The 22527-nt window shown below is 37.6% G+C and overlaps 1 protein-coding gene across 1 annotated transcript in view; it reads left to right on the forward strand.

Moving 5' to 3' along the window:
• Positions 1-1150: 1150 nt before the first annotated feature.
• Positions 1151-22527, forward strand: part of LOC125231050 — a 72428-nt gene continuing 51051 nt past the window's right edge. Inside the window, exons 1-2 of the mRNA XM_048136394.1 lie at positions 1151-1874; positions 5984-6451. Coding sequence (XP_047992351.1) covers positions 6299-6451 — 153 coding nt within the window. The 5' untranslated portion in view covers positions 1151-1874; positions 5984-6298. The remainder of the gene's footprint in view (positions 1875-5983; positions 6452-22527) is intronic.

Below are 22527 nucleotides of genomic sequence, written 5' to 3' on the forward strand. Positions count from 1 at the left end.
CGCCGTAGCACGTAGTCCTATTTTCCATGTTGTAGCGAAAATATTGAAGGCCCGTGAACAGACCTCGCGGGCCTTCAATATTTTTTATCATTATAAATCATATTTTAAATTGTATCAATGCCAGCAAAATGGACAAATATAAATAAGATATGGATCGGTCAAAAGTTTTTTGAAGAAAACCGTATCATTACCTATTCTAATCCATCTATTATCGTAAAATTTATGATCATTATAAAAATAAAAAAACTACCATATTTGGTCTCCGTTTTTGGTGTAATTGTAATAATTTCGTGCAATGGTAAATATTTCAAAGCTCTGTCGTTCAGCCTGGTTAAAAAATTGCTAACCTGGCTATTTTGGCTAACCCAATATTGTATTATCAGAACAACAAAAAAAAACATTATCTCTGTATCAGAAATACTATAAACTAATTTTAGAATAAGTACATTATATTTATAATAATCTAAACATTGTAGAACATTATATTTGTAATTACTCGCCAGTCGAAATTGGCCCCTGTAAGTACATTACTTAACATTTATTCGCCTCTTATTCAAAAATTGATTTACAAACATCTATTTATTAACATCGGCGTCTGTTGTTGAACACACGGCAAAATTTAATTAACGTCTAACATTTTGGTTTCGCCGCCGCCAGGACTAATTAGTCAGGTGTCAACCTGGTTGCCCGGAGATGCTCTACAAGCGAACACGAGCGTTTCCGCACAAAATATTCGTATTTCTCTTTTATCTTTATCCTTATTGGAGATAATAAGTTTTCCGTTCGTACTATATAACTCACAGTCACTGGCAAATGGCAATGTTTCTTGCTTATATAAGAGGACAATTTAGATGTCAGAAGAACTATACGCATGAGTACACAAATACAACGCGAGGGTTTTGTATTAGGTTCATTGTGGGCCCACTTATTATTATGCATGGAATAAAAAATATTTCAATTTTAAGTAAAAGTCATCTAATTAAATTCCTTATGTCCTATACTCGCCACCGTTAAGAGATTCGCTCGTATTAGCGCTTCACAAACTAGAGACAGAGATATATATTTATATAATTAATCTCCATCTTGCTATGTCAAGGTTCTCAAAAGCGATATGTTAACTCGTAAAGTGCATCGCTAAGAGGGGGAGAGATTAGCGAAACCATTAATTTCGCCAGGATTTAAAATGCATTTCCACGGATGTCTGCAGTAATCTGCATAAGATCTTTATAGCCGATCCGTCGATAGCTTACGGTGCGACGTGGTACTTTGTAGGGGTCCTTGACGGAAGGGTGAGATTAGGGCTCTGTATTTCTGACACGTCAAGGGCGGCGGCGACTGTGTTTGAAAATGTTTAGAAGTAGGTACCTAGTCATTCCCTGCTGTGGTGCGCAGTGGACAAAAACGGCCACTTTCGAACATCTGCGAACCGCATCTGCGATGCACCACAAAGATACCGCGGGTGACGTGTTACGTGTCAGAACGACCGAAGCCTTAGTGTAAAGGCCTGAGTGCACGCTCACATTGGGCGCGCAGCGGGGCGGGGCGTGCGGCGTGCGTGTCAAACAATTGAAGCTCATACAAGAGTCCTGAGTCGACGCTGCATACACACGCGCCCGCCCTGCCGATCGCTCCGCTCCGAGACTCAGGCCTTACATTCAGGAGGTTGCGTGGAGCTCGGTTATAAGGCCGCGACGGGCCGCCGGAGCGGCAGAGCGTTGCCGGCGCTCCTCCCGGTGCCACTGTGTTGCCTCTGTCGAACAACTCTCGCCTCCTAGGCGTTTGCGAACTTCGTAAACTTTTCCCGGGCTTTGCCGTTCATTTCCGCGCGTGGATTACAGTTGAGCAGAGTTACTCGTATCCGCTTGCCTGATTTGGTAAGATATCGATGTAGAAAAAGCATGTTTCTGTCTAATTAAAAGTTATGTTACTTTTTTATTTGTTGTTTTTATTTCGTATCTTTTTTAATTATAATCTAATTTAAAGTATTTGTGGCGTGACTTTTTGCAGACACTCACAGTGTTTATGTATTTTCATGTAAAGAAACATGTCAACTTGGAGTTAAGTATAGTTACTTTCTACAGTTAAAAGCTGCTACATCTTACCTACATAAATAATTATCTACAAATATTGGACAAGGATTTAGGTAAATAATTAATGATGGTCTATTTATTTTTCGATCTCTTTCTGATGTTGCAACAAAAGTACTTTGATTACACACCAAATTCATGTGCAGTGTTGCATAGAGCTGGGAAGATATTACGTTATGCTTGAACTGTAAAGAAAGTAAAAAACTTTTCATCACATAATTTACATGTTCGTAGAACTCCATATCTGGAAACTATGAATTTGAACAATACTTATATGTTTTAACGCCGAAAATTAAGTAAGGAACAGCGGCGCAAATCTCGTCTGGGGGTAAATGTAACTGGTCCATTTTTTCCATGTTTTGCAATGTTTGCATTATTAAACAGAGTGTCCACCGGTTATATATGGTAGGCGTGTTCAGTGGATACATGTCCATCTCCAATTCTCCTTCAATTGCTCAAAGGTTAACTGGAAGAGATCCCTTAAAGGGATAAGTTCGCTTTTGTACTAGATATAAGCTCTTTTTCTTGTGCGTTGTATTATTTTCTGGTACAATAAAGTGTTTTACTACTACTACTACTACTACATGTAGATATATACATCATAGTGTAATAATGGAAAAAATGCATTAGTTACAATTGCCCCCCAGTTGAGATTTGCCCCGCTGTACCTTACCTAAGTTATTAATTTATTTTTAAGCGTAGCAGTTGGTTAGTACCCAATGAAAATGATTCACAAATATGTAACAGTTTCCAAAGCGGGTTTTGACTTTACCGTGATGTTTGTTTACGATTTACGCTGTTTGTTAAGTTTAGTATGCGTAATAAAATTATAGTCCAATTACCATTATGATCGTAAGAATCGTATCAAAAAATCAAAAACTATGTAATAACTTGTTAAATATCCGAATAACAAGAACACCTCTTCATAAAATTCCTCTTCATAATATAGTTTTTTCTGTTATCGATGGTGTTTACACAGTGAAAAGCAAATTAGAACGTAATCCTGTTTTTGCTAAGCACCCACTCAGACGGTTGTAAACAAAACCTATGGCACGTGAAGAGAATAAATTTTGAATTGAATAGAGTCTGGTTTTGAAAACAAAACCCGCTTAATTTCCTCCGCTTTTCCTCACGACACGCCAGACGAGCACTCCATCGCTTAGCCTGAAACGCACTTGATTTTATAATAAAAGCCTGTTTATTCCTTGTTTGCGTCGCGACGCTCGGGAAAAAAGAAGCTAATACCATACCGCGCTTGCCTTTCATGTCAACACAGACTAGCATCCTAGGTGCCTATTTAGATTCGCAAGATAAGATACCAATATCATTCATACACCAATAGATCAAGTGCTAGTTTTATGATATTTGTATCGAATTTTCAAAAACTGAATAGGTATGCATTCAACGTTTTTTAGTACTCCATTCTATTTATGAACGTGTAAATAAAATTGTTGCTTATATTCTTGAGCACTCTGACGGCAAAGACTCCGTTATAAACATCAATCGAATTTTTTAACACTCCTTGCGATCTTTGATCTGTGTGATGCCGAATTTTATTTCGGTGGCCTTATTTTTAAACGAACAGGCTTTATTACGTTTATTAAGGGATCTTTCAATTAATTGGGAAAGCTTCTTATTGACGCTCGACTGACTTGATCTCGCGAAATTATTTGATAGGATATCTTTGAAGGCCTGCGACGCGGGAAAGTAAGTATTTATAGGTAGTGTTGCTGATTCCCTTTATATTTTGAATTTTAATGATCATCTGAATAGAAATCATAAATAATTTTCTTAATAAGGGTAAGTTATTAAGTAATAAGTATTATTTTATAGGTCACACTTATTAAAACATAAGTTTAATAAGGTATTGTGGTCTGCTTGAAACACGGTGAGAAAAGGGAACCACCGAAAACAAACGGTGAATGAAAATCTGAAAGTTTTGATGGAAATTATAATAATTAAACGCTGCAAATGCGTCGGGGGCTGTCTCATCAAAAATGTATAGAATTCCTATGATTAGCATAAAAGTCATTTTATTGCCTCGGAAGACAAACAGAATGGGATATTGGCGGTTGGAATGAATCCAAGACGCTCGCTTCTACCAACTGGGCTTTCGGACTACATTCAAAGCTCCATTGCGATTATTGTGAAACTGTAAATTTAATATTGGTGGTTTTTATGAGAAGTAGTAGTCAGTTTGCAGCTATGTAATAAATTTACATTTAAACATTAAATTTCTCCTACTATGTATTAAGGGCTACAGATTTTTTATTCTTTATTAGGAAGGCGACTAATGTAAAACCTGTCTGTATTCAAGAAAAATACTCACAGAGAGTTTTTATTACGAAAATTCTACTTTCTTCGCTCCTGAATCTTAAAATAGTCAAGAAATTCGGAAGAGTAAAGCGAAGGGGCTTTATTGTGTCACACAAAACTTTCTCACCTATATCAAACGTAAAGCGTCTTAGATTTACTTTTCTAGGTTTCTCGATTATTATTATTATATTATATTACGAGTGAACAACATGAAAAAATCGTAACCAAGATTCATAATTAAGATTTTTTTTAGTATTAATGGGTTTTAAATTAGTTACTTTGAAAAGCAATAAAACTTAACTCGTAGGAGTCGTAGGTACACATATTAAATGGTTGATAGTTATTATACCATTGTAAAAATAACAAACTCTCTACCTCTGGCTTGCCTTGGCTGGCCGTCCAGAGTGGAGTCGTTAGGGCTATATAGTACGCCTCTCGACGCCCTTGAGTTCTCACACCGGTATTGCCCTTGAGCCATCTTGGATGTTGTTTTTTGTAGGGGCCCATCTTGTGGGGACGAGTCACCGTCACCGTGTGCCGGAAATAAAATTGGATACCGTTTTATTAGGCAGGCGTCCGGTTTTTTATCCCATGGCGCAGTATTTAGTTCATCACTTTCATCAAAATAGCCCAGTTCATTTTAGATTCCATTAACTCTCAAATAGTCCTAACACCCGGGCGGGTGCTGCCTCTGCGTGTGTCCCATGATACGGGCAAGGACAGCATACGCTTGCGTGTACCCCTTACATTTCATTAAAGTGTCAAAAGGGCCTCTACGCGTTGGCTTCGGCCCCGCGCACGCCTCCCAAAGGTCCGGAACACCATAGTTCCGTGATGGGAAAGACATACAAAACATGTGCATATGCATCCTACCTAGCTAGGTATTCTCGACTTTACGTACATACCTACTTTGTTTTGAAGTATAAGGTACATTATTTGTCTTTCAAAATACAATCTTGCTAAGTACATTCCATAATTTATTGTTTACGCAGCAGGTAATAATTAATCACCCCAAAACGCAACCTTTAATCCATTAACGTCATCTTTATCGACCCACTGTACCTAGTCTCTCGGGTCACAATGTTGGTACGAATCAAAAACCAATCTTTTAAGACAAGTCCCGCACTGACAGTCAAATATAACTGGGTGGAACATTAATATTTAAGGAATCCCGAGATACGGGTGAAACAATACTTCGATGTTACTTCGCCGTTATACAGTAATTCACCCTTATTTAAACACCCGGCAAGAATTTTAATGAGTGACGCCGAGTTTGGCGAAGAATTCAATGAGCTTGCCGTAATAATGTGGAGTAAGTTTGCGCATTCATTAGTCTTGTTGTTTAATATTCATCAGGACGCCACAAGTAACATTTTTACTTAGAGACAAATCCCAAGTACTCGCGGGCACAAATTACATGTAAATTAGACCAAGTTCGAGAGTACTTCGCGGCTAGGAGTTGACTACACTAACTAAGGTTTAACAAGATTTGAATGTTTCTTAAGTTCCCGACGTCCGTAATGCTACTATGTAAATAAGTTAAAGGCTTATTGTAATGTTCGAAATTGTGCTTGTTTCAGATGCTAAGTCGGACGTTACGCTTCTTCAGATTTTCGTAGACTAGCAGTAGTAGAAATCTAACCTAGTCTTAAATACAGTATAGTACAAAGCTATCGAACTTAGGGTCTCGCGATAACTTACTTTTGAAGTACGAGTAACATAGGTAAACGGCTTGCCAAATCGCCTCTATTTTCCGTAATATATTACAAGATAGTGTTTATCGAGGAACGTTCGTAGTTTTATAGAGGAAAACAATGCCAGGGGTTCTCATAAAGCACCGATATCTGGGTGGTTGTGATTGGTGGGTAGCGTAGGCTGGGTAGGTAGGTGTCGTGATGTGCGAAGATAAGGAGGAGATGCGGAGCGAGGCGGCGCGCGCGGCGAGCCCGCGCCGGCTGTGCTGGCAGCGCCGCCCGCCGCAGCCGCTGCCGGACACGCGCGGCCTCTGCTGCGCCAAGCTGCTCCGCAAGAACGGCAAGCCCAAGAAGGTAAGTAATTTGGAATAGTTATGAACATTGTTAACCTGTACAAATTGAAATTATTATTTATTCTTGTTGTTCTAAAATTATTGATGGGAGAATAATATCCAATTATTTACATTAATAAATGTACATATTGAAATTAAAACAAACCACAACTCTTAACACTTTCTAAACCGGGCTCTACGCGGCGCTACGACATTTTCGCTACATACGGGGAAACCCATGTAATCGGCTACGCTTCTACGAGCGGTGTACCCGACAGTCGGGTTCTTGGTAGCGAAAGTGTTAATTATCTAGCTGAAATCTAAATAAAATAGGTCCTTGAGACATTGTACAACGGATTCAATGACATTTCCTCGCTGATACTGCTGCTCGCTGATACTAAAGCTGATACGTTATGCGACGAAGCGTTAACGGGATAGAAGTAGTTTTTAAATGAATGTAGAGTAAGAAGATCCTTACTTTCCTAGTTACCTATATATCGGATGTCGGAAGGATTTCAAAGCCAAAAATCAAAGACGGCGGCTTAAATGTATGAGATACCGGTCCTACATCCGATATCGGATCGGAAAATGTGAAAACGCACTTGGGCTTTAATGCATTTTTTAACGTTGTCTTAAACTTCATTCGGTAATCTATTTTTCACTCACTACACCAACAAAACTATTTCATAAAATACCCAGATCAACGCTCTATCCGATCAGAATTTACTTAGTGGGATAACAGTCCGGGCAGGCAATTAAGTCCCACTATCAATTAGGGTCCGCGACATTGCGACCCGGAATTCACGGGTGGATTCAGTCAGACCCGGACTAACGCAACGTGTCACATTTCAGTCCGTCACCTACCCAACCAAACTCGGACGTGAAGGTCACGGTATTTGTAATTGGGTTGTGCTATGAATTTGAGCCCATTATAATAAGGATGATATATAGCTTTTATGTTTTTAAATACATATTCTGAGTAAAATTTCTTCTTTTTACAAAGAGCCCTAAATGATAGACAGAGAATGATTGGTAGCAATAACATGATAAGTAGGTACTTATCGTCATAATTTTTTTTATCACCGTATGGGTGTATTATTTGCTTTTGAAGTAAATATAAATAAAAGCAAAGCTATTCGATCGATCATATAGATGTAGTGCGAAAAGGGTTTCCTTCGTATTATTCCGGAAACGTTCGTATTTGTCATGCTAGTTCAGTTAATGTCAGTACATTGTACTGAGACTAACTGAAATAGCATGACACGTTCGTACGTTTCCGTAACAATACGAAGGCAAATCTTTTCGCACTACATCTGTACCTTCTTGTAATATTATGTTACAGTATGTACATTGAACCTACGTATAATACGCCTAAATAATGGTACCTATAGACCTAAGTAACTTTAAGTTACAAAGTTACTTACTCTCTTAAGGTTACAGTAAAACCACAATATGTACCTTCCACTTCTAAAACCACAATATGTCCTTTGTTTGTCTTTTAAAGCTAAGCAAAGTTTCCACCCGGGACGCAATATCGGCGCCGATGCGGTCCGATACCCCATTAGGGTACCTAGCCAACGTCACAACCGCTTACGCTTCGTAAGCGTATCGTCGTAGCTACTCTCTCTTCTGCAGTGGCGCGACAGATCCAGACTACGTTTCAATCGCTACGTTGCGTCAACGATTGTCACTTCGGCTAAGGTTGCAGGCGACAAATAAACGGTTGAGTAACAATATTCATTACTTGGAGTACTTCTTAGGGCTCAAATAAACGTCAAACTTGAAGTTAATCAAAATCTTCACGCTTCCCTCGTTGGATTTCTGCCATCAATTTTATCTTTTCCTACTTGCAAGTCACAGTACCTTTTCATGCAATGCGTTACTTCGTATTGTTTTTTTTTAATATTAAGTAAGAAAAATGCATCGGTCGATTTCGACAGATAGACATAATTATGTTGTATATTCCTCTGATCATGTTCCACTTTCGGGGATCAAACTCGATCCCGCCAAGGCAATTACAGGCAAACATTAACGCCAAGCTCCGGTGAGTTCCGTCAGTCAGGTATCCATAATATTTCAAGGTAGAGCGGCTCCAGTCTAATATAATCGAAGTTTGAAGGCGGCCGGAAGTTTAGGTCGTGGCGGTTGAGCCGTCGGCACTTACGCCAAACTTGTTTGTCATAATGTTTTACGTAACCCGTTCAGAAAGTTACTAGATGACGTAAATTTAAAACTACGAGTAATTGCAATTACGATCTACGTTGTAGATATTCGTTCGTTAATAGCGCTCCGGGCGTACAAAAAAGTGGCCAATCATTTAAGTTCTGTAGCACAAATGAGTTATATCTCTCTGTTGCATTAAACGCGCTAGTAGCGTCCAGGAAACAATATAAATAGCAATACTAATTGCATCACAAATTATTTGAAACAACTGCTACTTATTTATGACATAATCAAGCTTAGCTAAACACATCTTTTGATCAAGTTGCATAGTGGCACGTCTTACTACAATCATTTCTAGCACAAATGAAGTCTCACCGCCAACTTCATTAAGAGAAATGCACACGGCTGCGGGTTCTCGCAAAGTTATTTGACAACCGCATCGACTTATTACGAGTTCAGACAATGTGGGGACAATATATGAACTCTATGAACACCGCTAAGTATTATAACTAGGAAGGCAAATAAGTTGGCCGCGGAAACCGAAACTTTAGATCAAATTAGTTCTGACGCTGGGAGTTTGATTAACCCCCCCCGGGAAAGCGTCAACATATATTAACATGGACTTTGCAATTATTTTGACGATGCTACACTGTGTGTGAGAACCCTTGTGCTGGTTATGTAAGACACAATTTAGGCACTTTGAGGGAAAATAATCATTATTAAATTCAGTATGATAATCTAAATGTAAGTCAATAGATAATATTTGCGCATAAATTATACATGGATAATGCTGTAACTGTACTTAAATGTAGAAACTGCAAAGGTTCGGTTTGGTTAGATAGTGTCATTTGAATATCTTCGTGGTTTTACTGCATGGAAATTGAACTGAAATGTCTTTCCCTTGAAAAATAATGTCCTAGACAATTTATGTAAAATGTATTAAAACTATGAGCGCGACGTCATTTCTTTCTAACTTTAAAACACTGCCACAGCGATTTCAAATTCAATTTATTCTTAAAAGAACCCCGAAATACTGTTTTTCTTTTGAACCAAACAGCATCGGAGAGTGGTTGCAGGCACTATTTGCAATTCTAAGTTTGGCAGAGAGGTTTCAATCCTACTAATGTGTCTACATATACAATATGTACACGTACATTACAGTCCCCGTTCATATCTTACCCATCATAGGTACTTGCATGGCGTGCTGAGACGCTGCGCGGTGCAGGAGCAATGTTTGCTGAGAGCCTTCTATTTCATCGATTTAAAACAGAAAACCTACGGACCTAAGCCCACATCAAATACGTTCTAGGTAGCATTTATTTGAAAAACAAAGAACTAAGTAAATGGAGGGTAGGCAGCGTGCTTCAATAAATGCTGCTCTTTGTTTGTTTTTTTTTTTTCAATCGAAACAGTGCCGCGATCATTAAGACTTGAAAAATGTTACGACAAATGCGTCAGCTATGAGACAGGATGAAAAATTATCTGAAAAATAAAATGTGAACCTCGGCTCACATCTAACCACTGAAGTGATTAATAACAAACCATATTCGTCGGCAAACGTCTCATTTACAACGATGCACGTGCTTGTTCTAGGCCTATCTAAGTTTACAATAATTGCATTTGTTCATTAGTATGTCTTGCATTCTCCATGATTTTTTTTTAAATCAACAGTAACATTTTTCAGAATAAGTATGTTCAGTAAACGACAAAGAATGGGGCCGGCAACGTGTCTGCAGAGTCGAACGTCATCGTTACCGCCCGAAATATCAAACCGCTCTTCAGGGTAAAGAATGACAATAGCGACTCAGCAGTTTGCCTCGCTCCGTTTTAATGAGTCAAACTATTTGCTTTTATCTTTGAATGAACTTTTATAGTGACGAAGCATATTTTTCCTCAGTATTTTACCAGTAAGTATAGTAAAATTACTAACCAAAAAACGTTTTTTTAATGGGAAATTACACGAAAATCCTGGGGTATATTTTAACGAAAAAACTGACGCAGTAATTAATTTACGCGTGGCCACCAAATTCGCCCACTTCATTAAGCTTTGCATAATAATTTATACAAAAACTGATTGGGCTGTTTAAAAAACGCTGGACTTAATTTTGCAGACGTTAAAATCCTTTGTCAACTCAACGCTGATGAATAAGTTTTAAATTAGAAAAAGTTAGGGTGAAATACGCTTCCCCAATTTGAGTGACGTCCATGAAGGAGAAAATGTAAGCCTGCAGTCATTCCACGAGTAGGGACCCTCTTTAACAACCTACTTTTAAAATGTTCAATATATAAAAGATGCTCAAGAGTGTAAAATATTTACTCCTACGTAGTCATAATTTGACTACTGACGTATATCTGTACTTATTATTTTATACAGTCATTTTCAATAGTTTCTGGTATAGAAAATGAAATTATTATAAACCAGCTTCTCAGCTTCAGAAGAGGATAGGGACAAACAGACCGACAGAGTTACTTTCTAATTAATTTTATTGGATATAATAAGCAAAGAAATCTAGGTACATATCTACGTAGTATATGTAACAGTGTACATAACTAGGTAGGTATTTAGTTGACCTACATTACAAATTCCTGCATATTTTATATCCATTGGGAATTTACTAAAGCATAAATAAGTAAAATGACCCCGACCTGCCCGGAAATATTCATTTCATTTACATAATCGGTAGATAATCCCGCTAGCTGATATATAATGCCTGTACCTATATTCTCAAAGTGTTTCTTCAGCCCCTTATTTAAGTACAAAGTTAGAGGATTAAACCCCTTTCCTTGTTCAGTTACCTCGTTACTTCCACTGATCATTTTAAAGTCGAAGGAAGGATACTCGGGATGGTGTAAGAGAGCGTACTTTTCGAGCTATATTGCAGTGAGCGGAGTAGGAAAATCTTTAAAAGTGACTTAACGATTTTAGAACCAAAGCCGTAACAGTATAACGTACAGCTATATTACATAAACTAGTTTATACTAAAGAACCTATAACCTTTCTCAATAAGTACATAATTGTTACATAAGTAGGTAGAAGAGCATTCGTTTATGTATACATATTATTTAACAATCATAGTTATGCTCCCAGGAAAATTCTTAATTCTTGAATCTCATAACAAAGTCCTCTCGTTGGAACTGCGCGGTCTACATTAAGTGGTATACGTAAGCTATAACAAAGTTTTTACCGATTTCGATAAAACAAAGGTCCTTAAAACCATTTCCTCGAACCGTTCGCGGTAAAAACGTAGTTAAGAAATAATATTTGGTTTGAGCAGAGCTCCGTTATAAATGGGCGGCGAACAGGCGCGCTGAGGGCAATAACTCAGCGCCGAGCGGCGTTTAAGCGATCCGTTCGCAGTTTATCCGTCCTCAAGAGCTAATTCTTCGTGGCCACTCGCGGGATATAAAACCATTTTACTCGCTTGCCAAATCACTAGGCCTGCACTTGTTGGAATTTTGATTTTTTGCCCGGCGATGTACGGGCTTAGATTGACAACACGAAACTAGAACACACGTCGTAACCCTGCTGTATTTAAACAATGCTTCTAAGATATGTGAGTAATATTTTCTGCAATATGATATTAACCATCTCTTGAAACTGAAGTTTTTTTTTTTTTCAAAATGAACGTTATTTTAACACATGACTTCCAAATCTAAAAATATTTGACGTATATTCAAGTTCGAACGGTACCGAGCCAACAGATATAGTAGCTGTTCGAAAAAAGAGTTGGTAATATGGCATAGGTATTTATGGGAAAGCCTGAATTATTTCAAGTGTATAATAACAATACAAAATCATGACGTGCTTATCGTAAATAATCCACGCATGATTGAACAAAAAAGAAAGCATGACGCAGACGACGGGCGTCTCGTCGGTGTCCGTCAGAAGAGGTCTACAAAAATATTGAATTCCCGCGATATTCCTGCAATTTCAGCGCTGGCATGTTAAAATGCATCTCTCGCAAGTTAGCCTTGATGCAAGTTCAAACATTCAACTTGTTCGGCATCTTATGCTAACTACTTTGACAGTTCTTTCTGAGAGCGATCCGGAGCACCCAGCTGTTCCACTACTTTTTATACATCTTACAAGCTTTCTTCGGGATATTGAATGGGATAAAGAAGATTGATTTTAAGGGAAACTTTGCCTTCTTTTACGTTAACTAGTATTGATGGGAAAATGGAACAGATAAAGTAGATAGGTATTCAAAGTTTTAAACTATATACCTAATTCATATTGAAATGTTTCATATTTGACAATACAATTGAAAACTGAAGCACATCACGCCCAAATGCAGTGCGAACTGGTATTATCTGTGGCAGTCGGCTTATTCGAATGTGGAATATTCCGACAATCCCCGTCCATCACTGTGTAGGATCAGCGCTAAACCCAAATAGTAGCAAACGGTAGATCTACATCGCGTCGATAACACCCATTGTTTCTCCTTTTTGTATCGAGAGAGTTTTTGTATCTAAACGTTTGTGGAGATTCGTTTGCATAGCAATATCGGTATCCGTGCTTGACGCGAGTGGATGGCGTGAACCAATAAGCTGCATTCCCGCACGACATGTATTTCCTGCAATTGGGATAAGCTTTTAGTCGCAGAATTGCTGTCGGGCTGTTTACGTCAATGGATACCGATTACACGCTGGAGTGTGTACTTATCTGTTCTTTAACTTAAGTACATGTATATTTAAAAAAAATGTTTGAGTTATGTTTTAATATTTACAATTGATTATTTAAAATTAAAAATAGGTACCACATACATGATCAAATTTACATAAGTACAGAAAATAAGACTAAGGATAAAACGTATTAGCTAGCTTATATCTCAAATAGGGCCTTCAGGCGTTGCACCAAGGATGCTAGCGACATTTTGAATTACATTGGGTGTTTATTTTTTCTATAAATAAATAATAATGAAACCATATGTTGAAGTTAACGGTAATCGTTTTAAACTGCAGTGGGTATTTACTTTGAGTCCTAAATAATTACTTAATATTTTGTCGCTACTACTGATAATAATGCAAAAAAATCACGAGTCAGATCAAACGTATATTTAAACAATTTAGCACAAAAACGTACAAAACAGCTATTCGCGAAAAACATAAAGCCAACATTGTAATAAATGCGCAACTCCCCTGGCGATTGACGCCCTGCCCTTGCATTTAGATGCTCCTGAAATAAGCCGGCTTACATGAAGAAGACACTTTAAATCACTATTTGCGACCATTCTGCCTCCCTCATGAGCTTCAACTTTTTACATTTTCCGTGAATATTTTAAACTTGTAGGAGTTTTAGGAATTGATTTACATAAATAGGAATTAGAGTTTCTTGATTATGTGTGGTGTGAGTGTGTGTTACACATCGCAGGTCGAGTTATTCTTCAACCGTGCCTTCGTGTGGCGCAAAATTCTCGGATTTTAAGTATTGTACTTAAACGAAAATAGAATAAATACTTCTTCTTCTTCTTTCTTGATACTTATTTAATTCGTTCTATATCAATGACAAAAACACAGAATAGACTCTGAAGCTGACGATTCTCGAGACCGCCGTGTCATTAAAATTAGTTACTGCATTGAGCCTGAAAAAAATTCGCATTCATCAGGTAGGTTGGTGTTCCAAAAGATCAAAGTTCCAAACCTGAAGATTTAATTTTTTTTCTTTCTTTCTGAAATAAGCTTATCATCAAATCCGCAAGTATTTCATTCCAAAGTTAAATAGTTGGCAGGCATTCGAGTCGTGTATCTTTCATCCAGTCCCTCGGGACCGTCATCAATATGGTGGGAGGTTGCTGCGAAATTGAAATCGTCCCGTCGTCTACGTGACGCTAAACCTACCTGTCTAGTGTTTAAGAAATATCAAAATAATATTTTTCCCGAGATAGCTTTCGAATTGGCTCTGCACTTCACACACGTTCTTTGAGGTGAAAATTGGTATTTTATTTCCCCGGTGCTTCACGCCGTGACTCGAGATTATGAACCGAAAAAGTGATTCTACTTTAATACTCACTTTGTAGTCTTTGTCTGCTTTTCCTAGTCTATTACGAGGCAAGTCACTAAGATCCGATATCTCTCAATAGGTAATCCTATCGGTATTCCTGCAGGATTAAATCCGCAATACTTATCTAGGAAATTCATTAAGCCGTCTCGAAACGAAATCTCGGGTATTGGGAGGGTATTGCGCGCTGCCATTATCCCATCGGACGTTGATGGGTGCAAAGCAAACACTCACTACTGTCAACCCTCACTCAAGCCTCTAGCCGGCACCGGCACCGACCTAGGCGTCCTTGCAATCGCATAGCGAGCGCACGCGAGTCGAACAACTAGTCTAACCACAATTGTACTTTTCATTTACTAGGGTGGTCCAAATCTTGACGTCAAGTATTTTTTTTAGATTCCCCACATCATGGGCTATTAGAATATATCCCATGTATATTAGCCGATTTTTTGTAGTTTTCGAGTTACGAGTTTTTGAATATTTTTCCTTGAAAAATATAAGTACATTGTGCAACAAGGGGAGGAAGTTGAATATTACTAACGAGAGTAAGTTAAAGACTCGAGTTAGTAATATTCATACTCCCGAGTTACACACAATGTTTTTCATTACACTCGCAATGTAAAAAATATGTAAATAGATGTAAAAAAGTTAAGTACGGTACAAGAAATTTCATTATTCCCTTGGGTGAACGATTTTTCTATAACTCACGCTCCGCCTGCGTGCAATAGCACATTTAAAGTGCGGGTGTGATGAAAACTTATTAAAAAAAACTGTTGCGTTTTTTTTCTAGTTTCGTTTTGCAGAATCATCACTACAAACAGCGCATTTACTGAAAAATAAATCAGCGTCCTAACTTTGATGCAAGTCGGGAAAAAAACCAACTTCAAAGTTTTACGTTCAAAATAGGAAGTGATACCTACTACATATTTTGAACGTAAAGTGAAGCTGGTATTTATTTATGCAAAACGATGATTCTTGTGGTCAAATTACACTGGTTCGACTGAGCGTTCAAAGTCCCTGCAATAGGAAATATTTGGATTTCATAGCATATTCAGGGGTATAGACGACGCTATTAGGCGATATAAATGTCGAAATGGAATGTGCCTTAAAGTCGTTCGAATTTTCACCAGTAAATGGAGTTGAGGTTACGTAATAAATTAATTGGTAAGTACCTACTTAGCGATAGCACTTTATTTGAAACGACGCTCGTTTCGTCTTGAGTTACACAGTAAATTATTTGTACAAAATTTAGTGGTAAAAATGGCTTACGCAATCCAGGCAACAGGACTTAAAGATCCCGTATTAAGATAGCAAAAACTCATATTTTTTTACATTTTGTCAGCGTCTAGTCCACTTTATGGTTTTTTTACAAAATTCACTTCAAAATAAATGTAACTATACGTAACTACCCACTAGACAATATATTCATAAAGGGCGCACTTCTTTTAATAATATAATTTTTGTAAAAACTCGTGGGGCGCAAACTGCTAGTTTGTTACTTAACCGAATGCTTTACCTTGAAAAACGAGGTTCCGTATTAGTGCGTTTTCACATTATATCCGAGACCGATATCCCATACATTACAGGCTCCATCTTGGATATTTTCTATTGAAATCCTTCCGACATCCGATATCGGATCGGATAATGTGAAAACGGCCTTAGGGTCCATGTTTTTTAACTAACTAATTAATAACGCCCTACAACCCTGTTTGCAACAAACAGAGATTGACATTACATCCCGTCACTCATACCAACCGCAAACTATTCATACAGATTTAATAGCTATGCAATTTAGTTCAAATAGTCAGATGTCAGTGTCTCTCGACGCGCCCTCATTTACTTTGATAAGTTCACTCGTGAATTTTGATGCGTGAAAGGAACTTTGAAACGTACCTACACATAATAAGCAAGCGAAAATTACGTTGTGAACGTTTTTGATTGTTTTAATTTTAAATTTGAACATTTTTTTTTATAAACTTTAATGTAAAGTAAATGAGTTTTTCCTTGTCCTATTATAAAATGACGTCGAACAGAAGGGCTCAAGAAAAGTTACAAAATTTTATTAAGGCAAGCGGGCCTGTCCAGAATGTAATTAGCTTGATCAGTCACGTTTTTTCATCGAATTTCTTTTATACTATCATGGTTAGAGGAACGGAGGAGCAGTAATTAATTTGATTGAAAGCCAGAGCGATCAGAATTGCAGATGAGCCACTCCGATAGATGACTGCCACCGTGCCACTAAGCGTCTACGTGAATCGTGGTTCTAAGCGTTATTACCAATATTACTTATTTATTTTTATATATTAGATAAAAATTATCAATAGATAAAAAAATGCAATCAAAAGTTATTTAAATTGCATTTTATCGCAACCTTCTTTCCGAAAAAAAGACCTCCCCGAGACTTATACAGAAAGATGTAATAATTTTAGCCAGCAATTGGTTAAAATGCATACTTATAAAAAAAAAACTCTGTACCTAATGGATGTACATAAGACAATCTCACTTCGTAGGAACATATTGACTAAGCAATGAAAATGAAAGTACACCAATAGAGTTGCGTTCTCTCGTGAAAGTTACGGGCTACGTTACCTGTTATTCCTTCCTTCCCTTCCCTTGTCCCGATGCGTTCGGTCAATAATACGAGTAGCTATAGTACTTACTGTGATGTGGTGTATGCGTTCGTACTGGTCCAAAATCACTTCTCGTGCACAAACTTCCTTTATTTAATAAACAAGTGCGGCCCTCGATAAAATCTTTACATGTGTAATAAAAATTTATGCGGTTCGCGGCGATACCCTATTTTGCATTCCCACGCGGCGCAAAAGTGTTTTTCATTGTCCTCGGATCTCCCGTCGTGGCAGACAGACGGCTCCTTTTTGTAACCACTGTTCCTGCCACTCACTGTTTGTAGGTACATAACTATTCACCATGTCTTTACTGGATTTGCGCCTTCGTCCTTTTTTACGGGAAACTATCGCATGGGCCGCGCTGCGAAGTGAGCGGACTTACAAACTTGGGGAATAAAGTACAGATGTTCCTTTGTGATCGATCTTTATTGTTGATTGATTTTGAATAGAGTTTTTTGGGCCATGTGTAAGTGAGGACTTTTGTTTTAGTTGACGTACCTGTTTTATGTCTAGGAATAAACAAATTAATATTTACGGTTAAATCTTAAAATCGACCGACACGACACACATATATGTATAAATATATAAATTATAACACACATACATACATACATATAATCACAAAAAAGCAAAAAGGGGTTGAAAGAAATCCAAATTGTGTCATTGCATTGTAACATAATCGTATGTGTTTTGAAGTTACCTCATGTTGAAGCAAAGTAAAGTAGCAAACACCCTCACCAAATTGGGATAAGTAATTAATGTAGGTAGAATTTTGCAAAGTTCACTAAAATTTGTGTTTTTGACAATGAGTAGGTCTCCGTAACCTACTGTCCCTGGGTGTAGACGCCAAATAACCTCGTGTTTATCCATTCTTTAGAATGTTTGAAGCTGCATTTTCTCCACCTTCTTATTTGAACATTTGTATGCAGTTTTAGACAATACAGTATCATATATGAATGTTAAAAACGAAGTAAAACTCGAACTCCAATTGACAGTAGAATACTAACAAAAGTAAAGTATCCACAAAGTATCCAAGAATACTTACCTGTTGTTTTGAAAGGAAAACATGTAATTCGAAATTCCACGTCATATATTGGAAACTTTCATCGCGTTCATGTACGAGTAAATGGCAATTCCCTTTAATAGTCTATTATTATATGATTGGACTAAAAGTGTTGTTATGACATGGGCATAATTTCCCGGCCGGTGCCGGTGCCGCTGCCGATGCCGGGCCGACGCTAATAAGCGGGGCCCATTTGTATGCGGCGGCGGGCTGAAGGGTTTGGCAATCGCGACACGGCTACATTGTCTTTGAATTTTTTTCGAACCTTAAAACTCGTTATAATTCAGGCCACGTGGCGACCGCTAATGAAAGACTTACTTAAGTAACTGCGCCGGAGACTGGAATTAACAAGTTCGAAATACAATTTAGTCCTTAAACGAAGTTCATTTTGACGGCGGTAAAGTGGAAAAGTTTACCCGTCTTCCTTTTTTAAGGGCATGAATGTAAAGTTTTTACGTCTTTTACGGTAAGGTGTAGTGGCTAAAAGGATTTAGTCGGAGCTTCCTTTGAGCTGAATTTGCAAGAAGCGTGTTTTAATTCAACTAGTATGGAAGCTTGGCGTTTTACGACCGCTTTAATAAATGCATTATGTTGATAGGTTTTTTTATTGCCGGCATTCGAAAGGTGATCTCGATAAAAGGTTTTTTAATGAGGGTAAAATACATCAAGAAATTTGACGCAAAACGAAATCGTGTTTTAATAAAAAACTGATGAGGGCTATAAATAAAGTCACGTTGTGGCACAATACTTCATGTTTTCATTTGGTCAAGTCGTTAAATAAATAATAGTAATTTGTGTAACAAGGCCGGCTGTAAAGCTCATCTGCGCGGCAATTAAGAAAAGCTCGGTTTTATTCCGCCCGGTGCCGGTGCGGCGTCGCTCGCGCCCGCGCCGCCGCCCGCGCCCGCGCCGCCGAGTCGAGCGCCTGATTGCTAATTTCGCGACAAAGAACGCCATTACTCGCCTGCGGCTAGCCACGAATAAAAAATCTTGGATACTATTCGTCAACCCTAATCAACATTATTTTTCTTTAACCAATTTTACGCTGTGCTACATTAAAAAGTAGGGCAATGTTTGGAGATTTTTTAACGCTGCTAACTGCATTACTGTTGTGGGTTCGTTATTGCCACCACCGTACTTCCTTAAGTAAATAAGTAAGTAAGTATAGTATGACGAACAGTGCTACAAGATATTTCACTGAAGATAATATAAAATATGTTTAAATTTCTTCGATCAATAGTTGTCTTAAGTGTGCCTTTATAAATGGACATCCCCTGAAAGGCGCTAAGATCCTCAGTGCGAGGTTAACAACCGGCTTCAGATTTTAAATTTGTTTTAACAGCACTGAATATTTAAAAAGTAAGGTGGATGTAAGTCACCGTTAATAACAAAGATTTTAAGCTTCAAAAATATTTAAAATTTAAACAAAAGTATTGCTTGATTTAGAAGATTTTCAGATTATGAAAATATAATACATTTTACACCTAGCCAATGACAGATTTTCCCTTACCGTGCGTTTTCACATTACCCGATCCGATATCGGATGTATCGGATGTAGGACTGATATCCCATACATTACAGGCACCATCTTGGATATTTTCAATTGAAATACTTTCGACATCCGATATTGGATCGGATAGTGTGAAAACGGACTAAGCGCTAATATGCTTGCGCTATTAACAACCAATACCAGTTATAAAGAAACAATATTTTATTACTTGTGACTATCGACTCAAATCACGAAAACTACTCTCAACTGGTCAAAAACTTATCGAAATAATCCCAATAAACCTTACAATACTCGCAGGAATGGATTCAGCCTGTTACATTTAATAGCTACAAAGTAGCCTCAGAGCCCGCTTGTAGCCGCGAGCTACGAAAAGTCGTAGCGACAGGCGCCACAGACAAGTCCGCAAGCTACGAATATCCGCCAACTTTTAAATTACCTCAAAATATGAGTTCTTCGCAATACCCCGAACGGCGCTCAACAATACAGTATCCGCATAATATATCAATCGGATTCCAGTGAGGACGAAAACAATCACGAAGTAAACATGTTTGTCTTCGTATTATTAAGAAACTGAATGGAATACGAATTGAAGCTTTGCGGTCGGATGTTGACAAAATTATCAGTAACCAGTGAACTCTAATCAGAGCATCGTTGTTGGTTGAGAAATACAATACCCTGAAATTGTGATGCAATTCATTAGAGGAAAACAAATTACAGAGCTCGGATTATGGTGGAGCAAAGACTAATTATATGGTAAGTACCTATCTTCTATACTGTGAATTATACAGTTCTGTTGGTGGTTTACGTGCCTTTAAGGCGTTCGATTTACCTACCAGTAATTTTGACCTAGGTTCCCTATTATTGTGGCATGTACACCTACCAATAACATTATTTCCTCGCACAATAAAACGGTACGAGTACCCATCATAGCTATCATTTAAAAACGTTAGGGGGAATTTTCTGGAAAATGCGAATTTACCCTCGATTTACATTCAGGAAGGACGCTGGGCTCGAAGGGACCAAATTGAATTCCTATCCATTCTCAGGCACAGTAGTCCGGCCAAAAATCTACATTAAACAAATTTTTCTGCGTGAAGTTTCCATACGAGAATTTTATTTGGAAATAAATGCCCGTTTTATTGCCATGATTTTGTTCCCTGACCGAATTGTCTCATAACAAAAATGTTCAGGAATATTTTCGATATTTTCCAATGGAAAAGAAGTAGAGTAGAGAACGACCGAAAATAATGTTTTCCGATGCGGATGAAATACTTACAAGTTTTTCCGTAAAACTCCCTGATACTACCATCTGGATTCCATCTCAACGAAATGAATAACAATTTTCGCGGAGTTCATTTTTTGAATCAATTTTTGTCGAGTTATATTTTCTTGTTTTACCTAGTGAACACCCAAAGTGGAATACAATGAAAATTGCAAATACTGTAAACAAACAAATTTGTCTTCATTGGGTACTTTGTAATCTTGCAGTTTTAAATGTCAACCATTATCTTCTCAGTTTATTTGCCTGTTTAAATATAGTGTGTGTTAAATGGCGAAATTTGAATGAAAACAACCACCGTAAAAATATTAAGCTATCAAGATAAATTCTAAATTATCTGACAAATTTGTTTACATTATGTTTCAAGTAAAAGCCCATCTTTATTTTTTTATTGTCTCCTGTTTACGGCAAAACTGGTAGCAAGGTGTCCCTAAGCCACTTTTCAAATTTAATAAAATGTTTATTTTTCTACATAATTTCCAATATTGAATTTGAGTATATTTAAAATAAAGTTTTAGTTTAATATAATGTAGTTTTCTGAAGGAGAACCATTGAATAGATGCCTTATTACTTATTATGTACCTACCTCTATTCAAAAAATTCAATATTTTTTTGTAAAATGCAAAAATGAGATATCCGTATTACAGTTTTATTAGATCTAGGCTGCAAATACTACTTTGACTAAAAAAATACATAATTACTAAGTTTTATGAATCGTACGTATTATTGTTTTATTTGTCCATGTTATTTGCTCCATACATCTTAAAACTGTCCAAGAATCGTTGCAACCGAGATTTATCACGAACCGGACATAAAGGAGTCGCGCATGAATTTTCGATCGCGATACTTCGTCCCGACGATTTGTCTAACGCGAATGCTCCATTGCATTGTATCCGACCCGACACAAAGGGGTGGATAAATCACATTACGGACGCGTGAATTGTAAATTGAACATTAGTTGTTACCTCCGGCCTCCAGCGGTCGAGAGATCCGGAGGGATACACAACTATCCGCTCGGAATTTTTACAATTTAACAGTTGCAATTCCTGCACAAAGCAGATGTAAATGAACACAAATAGAGCAACGCTATAGCTAATGAATCATCAATATCAACGAGGCTCTTTATGCAATTTGGCTTGTAAATTGATAGGCGCGTTTAGTTAAGCAACCTCAAATTGCCAGCAATGCTGATGATTCAAAGGGTGCTCATACTGCTGCCTACATTTTGTGGTGTGGTTTATCGGTATTTCACCGCAAAATGTCAACATCATAAATGTTGTTATTGCGATTGACTAATAATGATTTACTCCATTATTTTGCGCTTTTTGTTACGCTGCTATTAGTTAACATTCCGGAATAAAATATAAATGAATTATATAGTAAAATAGCAAGGTTAATTATTTTAATGGAGACCAAGTACTATTGTGAATGGTTGGCAATATAATATACTTATGTGTA

The sequence above is a fragment of the Leguminivora glycinivorella genome, chromosome 11, assembly GCF_023078275.1.
Source record: "Leguminivora glycinivorella isolate SPB_JAAS2020 chromosome 11, LegGlyc_1.1, whole genome shotgun sequence".
Taxonomy (NCBI): Eukaryota; Metazoa; Arthropoda; class Insecta; order Lepidoptera; family Tortricidae; genus Leguminivora; species Leguminivora glycinivorella.